Source organism: Mercurialis annua, linkage group LG6, assembly GCF_937616625.2.
Source record: "Mercurialis annua linkage group LG6, ddMerAnnu1.2, whole genome shotgun sequence".
Taxonomy (NCBI): Eukaryota; Viridiplantae; Streptophyta; class Magnoliopsida; order Malpighiales; family Euphorbiaceae; genus Mercurialis; species Mercurialis annua.
Window position 1 is genome coordinate 43251592 of NC_065575.1, and position 21681 is coordinate 43273272.

The following is a 21681-nucleotide window of genomic DNA, read 5'->3' on the forward strand; positions in this document are numbered from 1 at the left end:
TGTTTTATCTTCAACTTTTATACATCAAGATCTGAATTTTGTCAAATGGAAATCAGCTCAAGAAAGAGGGCTCCTGGTAACTATGAGTGTACATCCGGTTTGATTTTTTTTTTTAAAAACACCTAATCGAATTGAATGTATCAGGATTTAAATTATGCAAAATGATTTTTGCAATTCACAAATTTGAGCAATCTTGCAATTCAGTTTGATAAGTATTATGTGCGTTTAAAATGAGGATTATGTGTCTGAAAATAGATTTAAATTGATGAATGAATACATATTTTCCAAACCGCATAATAAATGGGCGATAATGTACAAATTATTTTTCATGAAATATTTGATAAAATGGCCATGATTGTGAATATAAACAGTTCAGTTTGGTTCGATTTTTAAACACCGACCACCAAAGTGACAGAACAAACTGTATGCTCGAGCAAAAGCCTGGAGTTCACAGATCGCAGTTCTCATGTCTGATATCTCTTGCAAGACAAGAAAATGTACTCGACAGAAATTAGATAATTTAGCTGTTGCTGTGATAGCAAATGTGGTGAAACGTCTCATATTTGAAAAGAATTGTCTAAAACTTATTTTTCAGATAATCCATATCTTTCTACCTATATAAAGCTGAAGATGATTAATAAGTTACAAGCGTATGTATTCTAGTTCTTGCCGGTATCGGTTTTGAAACCGAATCGAACCAACGGTTCCTATAATCCAAATTGTGGTCAGGATTAATGTCGTGTGACTCACATTATTGAATTTAATTTATTTTCTGAAAAGTTTTGGCTGCTCTAAATTATTGAATTGTGCTCAAATCTTGAATGTTTACTCATCTTTTGGATAAATTACACCAGCGGTGACCGAACTCTTCACATATGTTATTTTAGTCTCAACAATTTTTAAAAAATTAATCTTTCAACTTTTTATGGGTATACAGTATTTTTAGCCAATTAATCACTGGATTATTAAGAAAGCTAAAAAATAATTTTAAATTTGTTGATATGATTTGTTATTTTAATCCACATATACAAATGTGTCATTACATATACAATCGTCATTTATTTTATTAATCTGATGTGGAATTTAAGTGAAAACGAGACTTATCTTTGTCTCGTAGCATATCTGGAAACGGCTAACAATACTTATTTGATACATGTTCAAAAAGTATAAACACTAATATAAAAAAATGTATAGGCGCCAAAATAACATGCATATTCGAAAAAAATTCAAACATCACTGATATAATTATTTTCCTTTTCAATTTAACTAAATATTTATGTATATATAAAAAGATTTTTTTTTTGAATTCATCAAATAATATTAAATCAAATCCGAAAAATTCAATATTAAACCCAATAACCTGACATATGGAAGAGACTAATACGCTTTTCATTCGCAGATCTACTCACGAAAATAAAAACTAAATTATAAATTGTTCCGCCAATTAAGTGCAACCCTCGATCAAACTTCTTCAATATCCAAAATTTGATTTCTGAAATAAAAAACTACAGCCATAACATTCGGTGTAACCACCACCCAACAAACCATTTAAAAATATGGGACAACAAATATTTTATAAGAAAGGACAACAAACCTTTCACATAGAAAAAACAAAAAACAATAAAAAATAACAATAAACAAACTAATGTAACCCATAAATGATTCCATCTTTATTGTTAAAAGATATTCAATCTATCTCCGATTGTTCACCGCTTCGTCGATAAATCCATCAGGATAAAAAAAGAGTTGGCTATCTATTTAATTTTATTAAAATTAAAACAATAATAAAAAAAAGATGAATCTATTTTAAGAACTATTTATATGAAGTTAGTTATTATGTATATAAAAAACTATTTATATGTTTAATATTATTTTAAAGATGAATCTATTTTAATATTATTTCTTGATTATTTTAAGCTTATATTGCTTTTCTCCCTTCCAAATGAAAATCGATGACCTTAATAGATGCACACCAATCCCATCAGATTCACTTACGTAATAGAAAACAACATTTGATGTAAATTGCATCTCAATTTTGCTTAGTGTACCATAACACTTTTGACTAATTAAGCAGTCACTTAAAGAAATTAAAATTGACTAATTATAAGGTGAACAATACATAATCTCATGCAACTATATTAGGTTTAGTATAACAATCCCTCATTTTCTACTCAACTTCACCTTTCAATTTTACGGTTTCTCTTTAGTTATTTCCGATTGAAAACATATACTGGAGTCCTCTTCTATTCTATTGATATTATGTGATTTTTTTATGCTCAATTCATTAAATAGTATTAAATTGCGGAGTCACTAAATTTTTGCGTAATTTTATTTTCGCTAAAGAATTTTTATTTGTTTCAATTTAGACACCAAATCTATACATTACAAGCAATGAGAAGTTATTTAGAGATTTCATGTCAAATTGAGTCTACATGGTGATCGCATTTTACCACGTCATGTTTATTTTTATAGGAATATTGAATTTTCACTATCTTTAAACTTTATGTTATTTCAATTTAGTGCGAGAAACAAATTTGCTTCCGTGACGTGATATGATCCATTTGCAACATAGATTAATTTGACATAAAATCACTAAAACAATAATTGTTTATAGGCAAAAATACTTAAAAAAAACCCACCTTTGACTTTGTTTTCAATTGCACCACCACGTAGGAGAATTTTCAATTACACCCTATTTAGGGTTTTCAGTTTTCATCTGTTCCCCAATTGACTAAAATGACCTTTTTTATTTAGAAAAAAGTTAAAATTAATCCTTCATATACTAATTTATTTGTTTTTTTCAAATGGAAAAAATAATGATACAATCTCTTTATTTAGTTGGTTTTAATAATTTTATTATTAAATTAATTAAATTATCAATTTTTTTTATTTTGAGGTATAGATGAAAACTGAAAACCCTAAATAGGGTGCAATTGAGAATTCTTCTAGGTGATGGTGGAATTGAAAATAAGTTTAAAAGTGGGGGAGTTTTCAGTATTTTTGCCTTGTTTATATATGTTTGAAGTTCAATATCTAAATTGAAACAGATTAAAGTTTTCTAACCTAAATAAAATAACACGAAAATTTGATGTCCCTCAATTGGTGCTTCCAAATTTCAAATCAAAGCTTTTCACTCCAAATAAGTCAATTTGCGAGTTTCTTATAATTTTCTCCATATTAAAACCATAACATCTCATCAATTAAACCTCATTTTTTTTTTAACAAAAAATGAGCTAATTAATATGCTTCAATAAATGAAATTTATTGTACCCTCTTTATTGGTAAGCTAACAATTTTCTTTTTTGGTATCAAAGATAATTGTTCTCTATCATGGGATTTGATCCAATCAACAACAAGTCATTACACAGCGACAATGATGATAAATATACTTGTATGTTATAGTTCACTTTGTCTTGAAAAGTTAATTGACATGTAAACGTTAAAAAATGATGGAAGCTATAACTTACAACATCTTCCCTACATTTACCTAAAATGGGAACAACACTCATCACTCTAACTCTCTATATATTACATTCATTGGCTAAGCAATATCCATATTTGGTATCAGATATTTGCAGCTCATCACTATAGTACACTTTCTTGGATTTTCATCTTTCAGATTTCAGATTTCAATTCCGGGTTAATAATTTTTTACGATATATTAAACTATAGGTCTTTTACGTAACGGTTATACATTTGTCATATTTTAGTAACTAAACTTTCATTTTACGCAACAAGAGATTACAATAGCAATTCACGTCAATAATTATTTATACGGCAACGAAAATTTATGGAGTTATGTAACGTGTTTATTGCCATATAAGCAATTTTTAGCTCAAATTGCTATAGTAATCTCGCGATGAAAAAAAAAAATTAAATTACCAAAATATAACAAATGAAACGATAATAACGGTTATATAAAATGCTTATAGTTCACAAACTGTATAAAACTTTACACCATGATCTTCAAATTCATTATGAAGCAAACCCTAACACTGAACTCTCTCTCTCTCTCTAGATTTCTCTCATTACCCACATATATATAGATATTATTCCTGTTTTTTAATCTAACCCATAAAAGAAAAAAATGGAGAGAACATGTTTAGGAAGTGAAGGAGACAAGAATTCAAGTGGGTTTTTATGGCCACAAAGAAACTACATTTGCAGCTTCTGCAAGAGACAGTTTAACTCAGCTCAAGCTCTTGGAGGTCACATGAATGTCCATAGAAGAGATAGAGCCATGTTAATACAGTTACCTTCTTGGGTTTTTGATTATCCAAATCCAAACCCTAATAATATTATTGCAAAATCTCATCCAAACCCTAACCCTAACCCTAGTTTTTCATCTTCAGCAATATCATCATCTTCCTCTTCTTCATTCCATTACTCTCACCATTCACTTCTCTCTCCTCCACCTCACATTACTTCTCTCTCTTCACCGCCATCTTATAATCATAACAATAACCCTATGATCAAGAAATACCATGATCTTGAGGTTTTGCAGAGTAATGAAGTTATAAGCTTGGAGTTGGAAATAGGGTTTAAAGATCCTAAAGAAGTTGTGGACTTGGAGCTTAGACTTGGTTGTTTTTAACTCTCAAATCTTTGGCTTAATTTGGTGTACAATTAAGTTTCAGTTATGGAGCTGCTAATTTAAGATTTGCATTGAGAAAAATGAAAATTGTTTCTTAATTATAGTGCACTTTTGTAATTTAATTGTCTTTTGTTTCTACTACTATAATTAAATAAAATTTAATCCTGATTAGGGATGGTTTTAATTATGAGTTTAGTCTTTAATTGTCCATTTTTTTAGTTTTAATTAATTGCTATGATTAGTTTTTGGGTGGCACATGGTCCTTATTAATTAGGTTAACTGTAAGCATATTATTAGTTGAAGATGCAAGCTGTTGTTGGGATATCATTATTATTCATCTCCAAATCTAGTACAAGGAAGATGAGGTGTTAATTTGTTTGAAATGCTATCTAGGAATTCATTACTTTACAAATTATTTATTTGGTATTTTTTTCCTTTTTGTGCTTCTGATTTTCTTTTCCAAAGTTCATAAAAATGATAATGAAACACTCCAATCAGATTTTTTTTTTTGTGGTTATCAAATTATAATACTTTTATATAATGATCAAAGACTTCTAAATTTTCATGCTTGGATAATTTTAATTTTCCGACAACAGCTGACCACTAAATAATTTGGATGACGAAAATAGATTATTTTTTTATAATTGGAAGGGAAAGGCGTTTGTGAGAGAATTTGAACGTACAATCTAATAGTTTATTGTCCAATACTTATACCATATGATGTATAGTTCATTGAACAAAGAGTCAACGCGCCCCTGAATTTGTGACACTGGATCATTTAACCCAATTTATATTTTTTTGAGCAACTAATCCCAAAACTCTTTATTTTTTGGTCAAATAACCCCATAATTTATATTTTTATTTTAAAAAATAGATTAAAAATAATTATATCGCAACAATTAGGAAAATATCTAATTAATTTTTTGCATCCCTCACCTCCGATTTATATTTTGCCTAAATTTATTTAGTGACCTTAAGTTGTTTACTAACTAAAATTTAAAAACTTAAAAGTCGGTAATCGTACAACAATATAGTTTGGCAACTACAAATTCAATTAGTGGTTTGATTTGGTTCGATTTCACAATATATTAAATTAACACACTAAAAATCACAATTAAGTTTTGAATATGGATTGGATACTGATCTTATAGTGTAAGACATGATAGAAGAGAAGTGAATCATTTGATTGATAAATAGCAGAAAATAAAATTTCCATAAAAGGGAATGAGGAAGAACATTAAATTTTGATGTACTAAAAATTGTACTAAGCAATGTGATGTGGGCAGAGATTGAAGAATTGTGTTTTGGTGTGTGTTTTGGGATATTTGGTTTCCCAACATTTCTGACCTTTTGCATGTTCCCCACATTGTCTCTTGTCAGTAACATCATTACCCTTTCCTTAGCTACAAACCCTTTGTTTTCCTCTCTTTATACCTAAACATATCTTCATTTTTAAAAGCTTCATGACTTAACTGTAAAAATGTATAAATGCAAGGGTCTCATTGTTAATTAGTTTTGACTCGATTCTATAATTTCAGTCATGTTGTTTTTTCACAGAAACACAATTGATAGTCATAGTTTTAGAAAAAACACATATTTGAATCTATATACTACCATACACTTTCTTCAATTGGATCTCTTTATTATAATTTATATACATTGAGTTTTTATACTTTTAATTTAATCCTGTAATAATTTGATGCTTCTATCACAAAAGATGTTAAATGCGTCAAGTCAAATAAAAAGCCGATTAAAAAACTTATTTTCAACAATATTTAAAAGAAAATGAACCCAATTGATCATATTAGGTTAATATAAAAAATGAATAAAAAAGTTTTTGTTCAGTCACACTTCATTTACATAATGGAGAGACTTAAATTTATAAAATTGAAAATAGAGACTTAATCTTGACAAATAAAAATAGAGAAACTCAATTTAAAGAATATAATAATGTAGATATCCAAATATACATTTATCCTTTAAGAAAAAACATATTATCATAATTTTTGAAGTAAATGCAATAAGTATTGAAAGTATTTCAACTTTAATGGGTTTTTGGTCAATTTATAGAAGAAACAATTTCTAATAATTTTTATTTTTAATTAACTGTATATGTGATGCTTTCATCAATTATAAGCGCATAATAAATTCATTAATTTATAACTTATACATTCAGAATGTATCTTGAACATATAAAAGTCAAATATTATTTTAAAATTGTTGTGTAGATTATGTACTTTCAAATAAGTAAATTTATAATTTAAGGAATATAACTTTTGAGAGAAATATCAATAAATAATTCGATCTATCAATGTAAATAGATTACAGTAATTATTTTATTTATGAAGAAAGAAGTGATTCCCGGTTTTCATATTTTAAATTCTACATTCGTAAACTAATTCAAAAAAATTATAGAATCATAAAATTAAACTAATACAAACTATTTTTTTAAATTTATAAAGATAATTTACTTAGTTTACAATCATCGAGAGAGTCCGGGTGGGGTATGCCCCCGCCATGACTTCCGTCTCAAAATATTATTATTATTAGGCCTAATTATTTTAAAAAAACCCACCTTATAATATTTTCGTTTATACCATAACCTAGGAAAAAATTCATTTGTACCATTTTTTTGATTTTTCATTTTCATCTCTACCCTAAAAAGGGTACAATTGACTATATAAATTTTTTAAGGATAAAAATGTTAATAACAACTAATTAGAAGGGTTCCACCATTTTTTTCTTATTTTAAAAAATACAAATAAGTTCTCCAACTTTAAAAATGTTCAAATAAATCTTCTAATTTATTATTTTTAAATATTTTAATAACAAATTAAATTATTTAAAAAAATATTTTCGGTGTACCATCGTACTCCTCCGATTTATCGAACCCGCTAATTTTTTTTATTTTTTTTTATCGTTTGATGCTCCTCCTTCCAGAGGAGCTCTCCTTCCTCCATGGAAGAAAGGAGGAGCAGCTCCTTCCCCCATGGGAGGAAGGAGCACGCTGCTCCTCCTTCCATGGAGGAAGGAGCAGCTCGTGCTCCTCCTTCGAGAAGGAGCCCGAATTTTTTATTTTGAAAAAAATTAATTTTTTTTAAGTAAATTTTAATTTTTTTTACGGTTAAAATAATTGTATATTATACAAATTAAATATTTATTATCAATTTAATTTTTTAAAAAAGAAGATATTTTTGTACAATTAATATGATTAAGGTCTTATTAGAATAATAGTTAAATTTAAAGGATTATTTTAGCCTTTTTTGTATATAAAAAGATATCAATTTAATACTTCGGGATATATTTGAAAACGAAAAATCAAAAATAGGGTATAAATGAACTTTTTCCAAAGTCATGGTATAAACGAAAAAATATTATAAGATGAGATTTTTTTAAATAATTAAGCTTTATTATTATTGTGAAGCGTAAGTAAATCCATTTATGACTATTTTGTAAATGGCCAAATGTCGTAAAAAGGTCAAACCTTTTATAAAAGTTTCACAAAAGTCCTGAGCTTTCAATTTTTTCGATTTTGGCCACAAACAGATTGTTTGGTTTCAATTGTGGCCAACTCTCAATTTGATTTCAATTTGCCTATGTGGCGCCTACGTGGCATGCACATATATTAAAAGGTCATAACTTTTGTGAAACCAAATAATCAATTTTTGGCCAAAATCGGTAAAATTGAAAGGTCAGACTTTTATGAAATCAAATAATCAGTTTTTGACTAAAATCGATAAAATTTAAAGGTCAGGACTTTTGTGAAACTTTTATAAAAGATTTGGCCTTTTTAAGACATTTGAGCTTTGTAAATTTATTATTATTGTTATTAAGCAGAAGTAAAATCCATTCATGACTCTTTTTTTTGATCTGATCATGAGGTGTCCTGAACGGGTTCCAACTATGAAACGGCACCTTTAAGCCTTCCACATTCAGACTAATCCCCACTCGAGCCGGGTAGGTCCCTTACGGGAGGCAAAGCTTTGGCCCCAAATTTTAAACGGCTGCATACATGAGTACGGTTCGAACCCGCGACCTCACTTAAGCTATCATTCATGACTCTTTTAGTTGGTCTTATAATTTATAACTGTTCATTTGGTCAATTGAAACGAAGAAAAGATATAAAGGGTAAAAAGAATTGACATCTGAGAACAGAACAAAGCTGTCAAATTGGATGTTTTAGTGAAAGAAATTAGAGAATAAGATTAATTTCAAAGGAACGTAGCCGGCGCACGTCACCATCCTCAGATGCTCTCTCTCTTCTCATTACTATTACTCTTATCTTGGAGTAAAACAAAACAAAGTTACTGCCATGGGTGATAAATTACATCCTACTGAGTAAAAAGTCTAAAATAATGGCTAAAGTCATTCAAAAATCCTCCAACTATTATCCCTTTTTAATTCCATCCTAACACTGAAAAATAATTAATTTTATCTTATTTTCGTATTTTTTTCATTTTAATTATATCTTAAAACATTCTAGGAAAAAATATCTTAAAACATTAAAATAAATTATATAAAAAAACTATTCTTTTCCAGAAATTCAAATAATAATAAGAATAAATTTTTAATATAATGTAATATCTTTTTTATAAATATTTTTGACACTATACCAACTTCAACCATAATTTAGCATTTCTTCTCTTGAACGGGTTTTGATTATTTTAATTTTTAAAAAAAATTATCTAAAATAAAATAAAAACCATGAACAGATCCACCTGGATTTGTTTCATCTTACTCAACGAGGAAGATGAACAGACCAGGTGGTCTGTTCATTATCTTTCTCAACGATGAACATGAAACAGACCCATCTGGGTCTGTTTCCCGCCGGCCGATAGAGGTGGTTTTCGGCCGGCAGCCAAAATGTGTTTAATATTTTTTAATTATATATATATATATATATATTAAAATTATTTAGATTTAATTAAATAAAATATAAATTAATTTTAACCAGATTTTAATTTTTTTGTTAGTTTTTAAAGTTGAAGGATTTATTTGTACTTTTTTGAAGGAAAAAGAGTATGATTTTGTCCTTAAAATCAATTAATTAAATGATTTCATAATTGAAGTTAAAAATTTGTTAAAAATTGAAAAAATAGAGTACAATTGAAATGAAAAAAAAATACAAAATAGAGTAAAATTGGCCGCTTTTAAATATTAAGATAAGATTGAAAAGAAGGTTAAAATGTCATAATTTTTTATAACATTAAGCCTTTATTTGATCTTACTAAATATATTTTATTTTGGAGACAGAACAAACCTGTTTTCCTTTTCTATATATGCGTGGGTTCTTTTTTCAACATAACTCGGAGAGCGTGGTACATACATACATGTCAATTTTCAAATAAATTGTGATTAAAATTATCGGCGGTGTTTGATATATACGCTTCGGTACCCTGCCAGTCATCTTAGGCCGGAGTTGGACATTAATATTTGATCCCAAGCCCGGCCCGAGCCCGCCAAAAAGCCTGTTTTTTTATGGAGGGCTCGGGCTTTCAATATCAAAAAAAAAATCAATGTATGCCCGCCCAAGTCCGCACGATCCCGTAAAAATAGTATATTAGCACCGGGTTTGGGTAGTATATTTAAAACCCAAACCGGGCTTGGACTTGCTTTTAAAAAAGTCAAAACCAATCCAAGCCCGCCCAAACCCGGTCCATGAACAGATCTAATACATATGCATCACCGACGAATTTATTTAGTTTTTTCTCATATTCTACCTCCATTAAAAAATAAAAATAAATAATTTGAACTAAGTAAATTATCATCAAAAGATTTCCATGGATTTAGAATAAAACCGGTGCAACCGATTAACCAAACCAAAGCCGTAAAACCTAGAGGTGGCCATGGGCCGGGTCAGTCTGTAAAACCGGCACGGTCAAAACCGACCCGAAACCAGTCAAATTTGAAACCGGATCAAAACCAGCACGGAACCGTGAAAAGACCGGTTCCATATTTTTTGAATTGTGAACCGACGGTTCTGGATTGGAAGCAGCGATTTAAAGGTCGACCCGTCGATAAAAAATTAGTTAATTTTACTATATATATATATATATATATATATATATATATATACTAGTTTCGCATTACGTGCTATGCACGTGGCTCATAACGTAACTCGTCAATGAACATATTAGTTAATTTATTATAATTATATCAATTTTTTATTTATAATAACTATTAAATTAGTTAAAAAAATTGTAAAAGTAAATAATATATTCGGTTATTAATTTTTTCTTTTCATACTGAATTTATTCTTCTTTTGATTTTATAATAACCATAATTAAATAATTAACTTAATTTTATTAATAATATCTTTAAAATAATAAAATAGAAATTCAATAATATTATATTGAATAAATACATTATTTTAATTTTGTCGTCCAATCAAACTAAAAGATAGGTATTCCTACTAATTTGGAGACAATTTAGTTATTTTTTACATACCAAAATAAAAACTAAATTGGAGATAACTTAGCTATCTATTCTAATTAGGACTTTAATTACAATAGTGATTAATTAAATAACTAATTAGGTAATGACTATAAAACTTTTATTTAGTAGTAAACTGAAAAAGATTATTCAGTAAATTTATCTCCCATCCATGCTTTTATATATAGTATAGATAGATAGTGTAGATATATATATATATATATATATATATATATATATATATATATATATATATATATATATATTAAGCTATATTTTATATTTGTTTTAGTTAATTTTTTGGTTAACATAATATTTATAATTTATTTTATTTTATTATTTTCTTGCAATATTATCTTCAAGTGTTAATATTTTTTAAATTATACTTTTTAAAAAATAAATTTTAATTTCAATTTTTTTAAACCGCCTAGAATCCGGAGCTAGTACCATTTGGTTTCGAACCGGCATGAAACCGTCACTTAGACGGTTCCGGGCCGGTTACGGGCCGTTCTATTTTTTCTTGAACCATGATCCGGCAGTTCCGAACCGGAACCAACAGATTATAAACCGTGGCCACCTCTAGTATTAAACCAAACTGAAAAATATGATTAATCGGTTCATGAGTTTAAGTTCATGTTTAAATTTTAAATTTGAATACTTAATGGTTTAGATTCATGATTTGAAGTTCTAAAACCGTGGTTAACCGGTGTATAAATAATATATATTTTTATAAATTATAATTATAAGTATATATTTATATATCCTATAAAAAATTAATGATTAAAATAAAATATATTTTTTAATCTATACACATAGAAATCCTAAACGTTATATTTGCTAATTATAAAGGCTTAATGACTAAAAAAACCCGACATTTCATCCCCTTTTCAATCCTACCCTGACGTTGAAAAATTGTCAATTTTACCCCAGTTTGCATTTTTTCATTTCAATTGTACCCTAAAGCATAAAATTGACCTTTATTTATTTGATTAAAGTTCAATAATTTTTTTTAAAAATGGTCAATTTAATATAAAAAGTTAATTTAATGCAAAAAGGGTCAAAAATCACAAAGGTTTATTATCTTTTCATGAGTTGGCTAACATAAAATTATATGCAAAAAGATATTTTATTTAGGAAAATATTAATACTTTTAAAAAATACTAAAAATATTCTAAAATAATTCCTTTTTAATAAAATATTAACTTAATAATAATGGGAATATATAAGATTATACCAGTTCATGTGTATATGATAGTTATAAATTATAATTTTAAATATTTAAATTGATTCACCCATAAAAATAGTTTAAAAGATTGCATTCTTGGGATAAATGGAGTTTTGTGATCGTTAAATCAAAAATCGAGGAGTTTACAGGTCGGAAATAAAATTTAGGAACGTGAGTGATAAAAAGCCCAAAAATTAGAAACGACAGATGAAAATAGCCAATTTTTATAAATATAGTGCATTCTTGTTAATATTTTTAGAAAAATTTAATATATTAAATAAAAAGTGAAACATTTTATATTTTTATAAATATTTAATTTTCTCAATATATAAAATAACTCTACATTGAATCATAGCTAGCCAATTAGCCGTAACCAGTTAGCCACTCCTGCCCACAATTTGCTAGTAATACATATCAAGTTTGTGATTCGATGCAACAATTACAGCAAAGGCATGAGCAAATGGGCATTCATATTTTTTTCGTAATAGGAAATAAAAAATTATTTATATTTTTAATGAACAAATTAACAATATTTCAGAATAGGCATTTGTAAAAAGCTTAATACCTCAAAAATTGCAACCTTATAATCCATTTTCGATTCTACCTAATGTAGAAAAGTTGTCAATTTTATCCTATTTCGCATTTTATCATTATTGTACCCTAAAATATTAAATTGACGTCTTTTTCACTTGAAAAAAAAAATCAAAAACGTTCTCCATGTATGTATAGCATATATTAATTATACATTTACATATTTATTTAGATTTAGTTAAATTAATTAAAAATTTAAATTAGTTTAATTTAATTATGATTTTTAGCTAGTTTTTAAAAATAAAGAAATTATTTGTACTTTTTTGAATTAATTTTTATCTTTAAACATGGTTAATTGAATGATTTCATCATTTAAGTAAAAAAATTGATATAAATTGAAAAAATTGGGGTACATTTGAAACGATAAAAGATAAAATTGACAAAATTTTAATACCAAGTAGGATCGAAAAAGAGTTATAAAGTCGGATTTTTTTTTAAGATATTATGCCTATTTTTAACTACCCAGCAATCACTATCCCTGATCTCTTAGATAATATAACATTGACTAGAACCTTAAGGAATGTGGGAACTTCAGACGTATATCAAGAAAATTTTCAAAATGATAATAAACAGAGAGATAAAGTTGACATGACACAATAGTTTATGCAATAATTTTTCGGACTAGAGACTCTCAACTCAACTTTTGGTTGGCTGATATGGTCTGATCGAGTGCATTTATAAGGAGTCTAATTTAAATGGAATACTATTTAACTTACTATTTTATACCACCTTTATTATCCCTTCTTATGTGAAAATACTAATTCGTCCAATTTTCTTCCGAAAGTATATATTTCAAAAAATAATTTGTAATGCATCTATTAATTTGTTGCCACGCCAGATGGATCAAAAAAAGTAGATTAAAAAAGATGATTATATAGCATTCATATATATTATTGTCTCTTTACTAAATAATATTAAATACTTATATATTCATATTGCTAAAGTAATACAAGGGGATAATTTAAAAAGGCATAATCACTCAAAAACTCCTCATCTTCAGACTTTTTTTCAATTCCACCCCGACGTTGAAAAGTTGTCAATTTTACCCACTTTTGAATTTTCCGTTTTCAATTGTACCCCAATTTTTTAATTTTTGTTAATTTTTTTACTTAAATGATGAAATCATTCAATTAACTAAGTTTAAAGATGAAATTAATTTTTTTTTATTCAAAAAAGTACAAATAAGTCCTTTATTTTTAAAAACTAACTAAAAACCATAATTAAATTAACACTTATTTAAATTTTTAATTAATTTAACTAAATTTAAATAAATTTTAAAAACATACAATTAATATATGCTAGACATAGAGAATGTTTTTAAAAAAATTCCAAATGAAAAAGACGTTAATTTATTATTTCAGGGTACAATTGAAATACAAAAATGCAAAATAGGGTAAAATTGACAAATTTTCAACGTCAGGGTAGGATTGAAAAGGGGCTAAAAGGTCGGGGGGTTTTAAGGCATTAGGCCATTTAAAAAAGAAGATTATGGATAGACGATGAATGCATCTCTAACATTCGAGAAATTCTTAGGTGAACCGAGTCCACCACGTAGGATTATGAACCATCCATTTATTATGTGGTATAATAAATGAATGGTTCATAATCCTACGTGGTGTACTCGGTTCACCTAAGAATTTCTCCTAACATTCCATCCGATACAATTCAACCACAGAGACATTTTTTTTTTGTTTCTAAACATAATTCTAGACTTCACCATCCTTAAATCAAGTCCCGCTCTGAAGGCCAATTCTTTCTCACAGTCCTGAAGGTGGTGAGCGAACATTATGGGAGACCTGTGAACCAAATCCAATCGCATTATTATGATGCCCAAACGAATAACCAAGCCATCGCCAAATTCTCTGAGCCATCCATGAACTGGTCCTGTGTTGGATCGCGCAATCATACGTTTTCCTGCATCTGCCATGCTATCCAGTTTTGATATTGCTGCATCATCCGAATAAGTAAACCCGGAAGTTTCAGTTTTCCAATGGTCTAGTGCATCTCCAAACGCTTTAATTCTGGAGAGAGTGAGTTGAACATGTGGAGCTGGAACTGCGGGCAGCAATTGTCGAGTATCGGGCAAGTAACACCATAATATGATATCGATAAGAAAATCTGAAACCATCCGATCCGCTATTCAACTGCTCGAGTCTTGATGGCTGTGTCGTCGGTGAGATCAAGTGGTTGTTGGGTGATGCTCGATAGAGCTTGTTGGTATGTGGTTGGATTAAAGACGTCGTAAGGAGGAGGTTTCTTTTCGGGTTTTGACACTTTCAACATCTCAGTTTTTTCGTTAAGTCGCTCTTCCATGTCTCTTGAGTGAATCTTCACTGCTTCAATTGGATTCATACTGCTACCTATCAATTAAAGACTTGAAGTTAGTAAAATAACCATTATTATGACCCTGCTTTTATATATAAACTAAAAGTCCAATTCCTTTTAGGATTTTGATTGCAAAATACCAACCTAATCCTATCAGACATTTTGGGATTTTGATTGCAAGATTCTTAATCCTATCAGAGTTGGGTTAGAATTCAAATATATATGAATTGTTGAATTTATTAATTACACCGAACCACTATTTTGATGGAGATAATTCTTAACTCAAAGGTATATCTCTATATATAACTCTCTCTCTATTGGTCAAAGGACTCATCCGACTACTATTTTGATACCTTATTAGAGTTTTTAGATGTCCAAATTTCTCATCTAACAGATAACATGGATGCCAGAAATCACTTCTGCAGCAGTAGAGACTCAACTTAACATAGATTTTGCAGATATATATATGACAATTCTAAGCTCTACCAGTAAGAACCTGAAACTGTTAAATTGATCTATGTTTCGTGCAACATAGATGGGAACTAACTCATAGTTTTGAAGATTCCTTATAATGTGTCTGTTATATTGAAGAACTAAGAACTCCAGCTCCAGGATTTAAGGACTTTATTTCTCAACAAAATACTCTCAGGATATTGATGATATATTATATGATTCGATATTGGCATGATATTTCAGCAAGAACTAGAGATAATGTCGAGCAAAATTTCAAGGCAAGCCCTTTTTCATACGGTTTTGGCCATATCATGCCAAACCGAACAATGGATCCAGGCTTGGTTTATGATTTAAGTACAGAAGATTACTTGAATTTTCTATGTTCCCTAGGCAACAACAAAATGGAAATGTCAGTTTTCGACAAGTCCTATAAGTGCTCATCAACCAACATTATAATGTAATAGTGACTAGAACCTAAAAGAATGTAGGAACCTTAAAGAATTCAGGTTTGTCCACCTACATGGCATCTGAACCTGCAAGCTATGACATGAATGATTATGGAATATTTACTATGGAATCTGTGTTGATTTGTAATTGCGAATTCATCATGTTCAGAACATATTAAATACTTACATATTATTGTCTAAAGGAATACAAAGGGATAATTTAAAAAAGAAAACTAGGCGATGAATGCATCTCCAACATTCCATCCGAGACAATTGAACCACACAGACATATATTTTTTGTTTCTAAACATAATTCTAATCTTGACAAACTTTAAAACAGATCCCCCTCTGTAGGCCAATTCTTTCTCACAGTCATGAAGGTGGTGTGCGAGCCTTTTGGAAGACCTGTGAATCAAGTCCAATCGCATTATTAAGATGCCCAAACGAATAATCAAGCCATCCCCAAATTCTCTGGGCCATCCATGAACTCTTCGTATGTCAGATTGTGTAATCATACGTGTTCCCGCATCTGCCATGCTAACCAGTTCCGATATGGCTGCATCATCCGGGTAAGTAAATGCGGACGTTTCAGTTTTCCAATGGTCTAGTGCGTCTCCAAACGCTTTAATTCTGGAGAGAGCGAGTTGAACATGTGGAGCTGGAACTGCGGGCAGCAATTGTCGAGTATCAGGCAAATAACACCATAATATGACATCGATAAGAAAATTTGAAACCATTCGATCCGCTATCTCAACTGCTCGAGTCTTGATGGCTGTGTCGTCAGTGAGATCAAGTGGTTGTTGAGTGATGCTCGATAGAGCTTGTTCATATGTGGTTGGACTAATGACGTCGTAAATAGCAGGTCTGTATTCAGGTTTTAACTTTTTCAACATCTCAGTTTTCTCATTAAGTCGGACTTCCATGTCTCTTAAATAAATGTTCACTGCTTCAATTGGATCCATATTAAAGACTTTTAATGTAATGAAGTTCGTAAAATAAGCATTAACATGACGAGACCCTGCATTTATATACTAAAAGTCCAATTCCTTTTAGGATTTTGATTGCAAAATACCAACCTAATCCTATCAGACATTTTAGGATTTTGATTGCAAGATTCCTAATCCTATTAATTCTACTTGTTGGATTTGGACTGAGGATCGTAAAAATCTGCATGAGGACTATGCTAACTATTCGGGTATCAAATTTGGGTATATACTTTTACTGATAACTCATAAACGCACCGCAACTTCATTGACTAATGTTTAAGCATTTTGGAATTGTTTCAGAAACTCCTATTTTTGAAAACAGAACTTCTTTTAGAGCGTCGATAGTTTCGAAAAAATTGGTTTCGACGTTTGAACGATGTTGTTATAGTGACCAAATAATTAGATTTCCAACTTCAGTCATTTGTAGGAAGTTAATGTTTAGAGCTTAACAAGATGACCTACATTGCACGGAAACTTATAGAATCCTACGTTTAAGCAAAATACATATGAGATTCCGAAACTCTGTATTCAGTTTTCGTGTTTCTTGTTTCAGCATTTCAATCCTCATTCCTCGCTATATATAGAAGATGACCTTCATCTTTTTTGCAGAATCAACTATCAGAAGTTGTACCTTCCCAAATCACTAGCTAACATCAATTCCTATTAATCCTCTGTCGTGCCTATTTATAATTACTTAATGAACTCTGGAACAGCCTTGTAAAGAAAGAAAACATACGACCTAAAAACTAAAAACTGACTAGAAAAATCCCATAAGAAGCGTGATGCAAGCTTTTACTCAAAAAAAAAAAAAGTCTCATCTTTAACAAATTATCACATAACTTTAAGGTCTATACCATAAAAAAAACTCCACCTTTTAGCCCCTTCTCAATACTAACCTGACGTTGAAAACTGGTTAATTTTACACCACATTCTATTGTTTCAATTGTATCCCGATTTTTCAATTTTTGTCAATTTTTTTACTTAAATTATGAAATTGGAATCGGTAGGGGATAATAAATTGAAGGAAAAGGTACAAATGCCCCCCCACCCCCTTCTAATGTTTGGTTTTGATTTAATGTCTAGGGTTACTATTAAGTAATTAATCTCATGATTGTTTAAATGATAAAAATACACAATATAAATAATTTACTACTAATTTATTACTTAATAATAATTATTATGTAATTACTAATTTGGATTGATAGGGGCTAACTAATTAAAATGAAAAAGTACAAATAAACTCCTAATGTTTGGTTTAAATGAAAAACAAAAATAGTAGTACAATATAACAATAATTTACTACTAATTAATTACTTAAAATAATTATAGTGGAATTAGAATTTGTTAGGGGCTAATTAATTAAAAGGATAAAAGCAAAAATATACCCCTAATGTTTTCAGCATCTTTTACGTCCTTAATTAAGAAACATTATGTTATAAGGATTCCTTATACGAACAGGAAGCAGTAATTAAGAAACAATATTATATTATAAGGATTCCTTACAAGAACAGGAGTCCCATCCCCTATAAAAGCAGAGCCAGTTGCTCAGAATTAGAGAAAGAACAAAACATTTGATCAGCGAGAGAGCAATATGGCTCGTTGTACCAACGTTTGGAGTCATAATTTATTTGAAGAGTTCCGAAAGCTTGATACAGTTCTTAATGTTTATCCAGTTGTGTCATTTGATACTGAGTTTCCAGGGTTTCTTGCGACTTCACCCCGAGACTGTGGGGATGTTCGGAGATACGCTGATTTAAAATGTAATGTCGACGCTATGAATATGCTTCAACTAGGATTAACTCCTTCGAACATGGAAGGCGAGATTGGCGGAACCTGGCAGTTTAATTTCTTTTTCAGCAGGGACCTTCATGTTTATTCTCAAGATTCCATCGTGTTCTTGGAGAAATCTGGAATTGATTTCGTAAGACTCGAGACAGACGGCATTGATTTACAAGAGTTCTCGACATTGTTTCTCTCTCTTTTAAGCCGTCATCGTGATTTACTTTGGGTGAATTTTCACGGCTTATACGATTTAGGTTATCTAGTCAAGCTTTTGAGCAACGACTTATTACCCGAATCCATTACGGACTTCACTCGACTTATCGGAGAATGCTTTGGCAGCATGGTCGATGTAAAGTATATGGCTAGGTTATGTGACGGTTTGCTCGAAGGCGAGTTAAGTCTTGAAAAGCTGGCTAACATACTTGGAGTCGAACGGGTCGGAGGAGCACATCAAGCGGGTTCTGATAGTTCATTAACTTGTTTAGTTTTCAACAATATTCTGATGACTTACAATGAACTTCAGCCAGCTGACTACCTTGGACATCTCTACAGTATTCAGTCAAGAATTTGCAGGTCGCAGCAGCAGCCACTAGTCCGTGTTCAGCCTCCACCAAACGCTCTAGTCCGAGTTCAGATTCCACCAAATATCATGTGTTTCCGTGCTGCGCCGCGTCCCATTGTTCCCATTTTTTGTAGTCCTTATGGGATGCGCAGAGTTCAAATGAAGCCGGTGCACACGGTTCATAGGCTACTATTTTAGATTTTGTCTATTATTGTAATCTGCATTTATTATTAGAAAGTTTATTAATCTATCTGTTATATAAAAAGTTAATATTGCTCATCAAATGCTACACAATCTATCGCTTTACTGCATATACTAATATAGTCACAAATGAATTTAGATGACAAGGTACAAGCTATTGCAATTGCATGATATGTAAAACAAACCGATGTGTACATCAATTGATAGCACTATACCCTTACTAATCTGTACACTGACCTACACTATGAGTATCAGCTATTAAAGCAAAGAATATGATAAAATCCATAATACAGAACACGAATTTATATGAGTACTAAGCTAATGCTGGCTTTTTTTTATATAGAGATGCCTATAGTCGAATGGTACACATGACTGCCGTACTGAAATCCAAAGAACAAAGGAAGGGCGCCTTTGTAATGAGTGATCTCCGCGTTTTCTTCCTAGTATGATAGACTTGAATAAAAAGTGTTCTTGCCCTCTTTTGTTGTCTTGACCTTCGCGTATCAGTCGATTCACATCCTCTCAGAAGAGTCATTACATGGAGCTCTCTGTCCAACGCGATAAAACCACGAGGAATTGCAAGAAGCTTATCTCGGGACAGTACTGGACTCTTTTTTCCAAGAGTTAGAAACTAAGTCATATTTGCAATGCGAAAGAATCGTCAAGTAACATTAATATGACTACAATTTAAAGGTAAACATAGCTATGACTCATGAAAAATGACACAAACCGTAGTAAAAGAGAGCCTAAAGTAGCATGCAGTCGCGATCTCATAATTTCTAAACTTCTACTGTTTGCTTTATCGGGACCAAAAACTATGAGAAGGAGCAGTATTGTATGAGAAATTTCTAGTCCTGGCAGAATGCTATATCTCTTGATTCAAATAAACTTGTTGCGTATTTTGTGATTAGCGAAAGCAGGACTACTAGAAATAATTTATATACTGTGGAAATATGGCAGTGGTTACTCATGCCATTTCCTGGTTGTGATCTAATATATATGTATATATGTGACCTATATTCTCCTTCTATTATGAGTTAATCAATGATTAGACAAAAAAATTACAAGCATAATTTTTTTTAATTTAAGTTTGAATAGATTGATTTTGGTTTTGCAATCATTTACAATGTTTGTGATCAACTTGGTAATTGTTTTGAGTAAATCTTTAAAATAAATGTTATTTTTAAGTTTCTTTGTTTTGTTGTTAAACTTTTGATAATAGTGCTTCATGTGTATTGTGCTGCAATTTCATTATTTTTTGATTCATAATTTTCTATGCTTTGCATTTGCTGGTGCAGTTTTGGATGGTTTTCCACAGTTGTGCCCCGGTTTCTGCAGGTTCTGCTCTGATTTTCTATATCTGTTTTTCGTTTTCTACAATTAGCCAAAACCAATGATCACTACAGATGTTGCCATTTCAATGAATATGTGGTTATACGATATCTTCAATACTAGTCGTCTGATTTCTTTCATGGCTGCAGATAACACATGCTGTCGTTGCAGCGTATAATCTGAATGCTACTCTTTTGCATTACATGGCGATGCGATGATTCTATAATTCATTTTCTTTTCAGTGTGTTTATGTGCATCTTGTATTTGATGCAGTGATTTTCCTGTATACCAAATGCTACAAATGCTGAACTTTGTTACAATTCTATAGTAGGTTTTGGCCAGGGGTTACTGAATTGCTGACTTTTTTCTCCATGATTTGAACTTATTGTGATTGTGTGTTGTACATAAACAATTTTCAGGGTTACTGATGAAGGCTGCCAGGGATTACGGTGCCTTGACAGCATCAGTTTCTGATTTTCAATGGAATCGGAACTTTAAGAAGTCTCCTTCGATTTCGGGGGTATTACCATTTTCTAAATACTTCTAAAAATGCCATCGTACTATTAGTCTGGATATCTTGGTTATAAGTCAAAACTACATAAGATTGTACTGATTTTGATTTCTTGGTCTTGTAGTTAGCAGGCTTGCATTTTTTGCTCCATTTTATGCTAAAGTATTTCTGATTGATGAAATTATATCAACAGGGCTGGATAGTTCCACTACTTTTCAAATTTGTAGATTCATGAGGCAAA

At 30.2% G+C, this 21681-nt stretch overlaps 2 protein-coding genes across 2 annotated transcripts; both read left to right on the forward strand.

Annotated features, from left to right (window-relative positions):
• Positions 1–3979: 3979 nt before the first annotated feature.
• LOC126653543 (zinc finger protein 11) lies at positions 3980–4727 on the forward strand. The gene has a single exon (XM_050347449.2). It carries the CDS (start codon positions 4088–4090, stop codon positions 4592–4594), a length of 507 nt encoding a protein of 168 aa, XP_050203406.1. The 5' UTR covers positions 3980–4087; the 3' UTR covers positions 4595–4727.
• Positions 4728–18643: 13916 nt separating this feature from the next.
• Positions 18644–19594, forward strand: LOC126687915 (putative CCR4-associated factor 1 homolog 8). The gene has a single exon (XM_050382466.1). It carries the CDS (start codon positions 18644–18646, stop codon positions 19592–19594), a length of 951 nt encoding a protein of 316 aa, XP_050238423.1.
• Positions 19595–21681: the final 2087 nt, after the last annotated feature.

Coding starts and splice junctions, on each gene's coding strand:
- LOC126653543 (XM_050347449.2), top strand. CDS start 4,088: ATGGAGAGAACATGTTTAGGAAGTGAAGGAGACAAGAATTCAAGTGGG.
- LOC126687915 (XM_050382466.1), top strand. CDS start 18,644: ATGGCTCGTTGTACCAACGTTTGGAGTCATAATTTATTTGAAGAGTTC.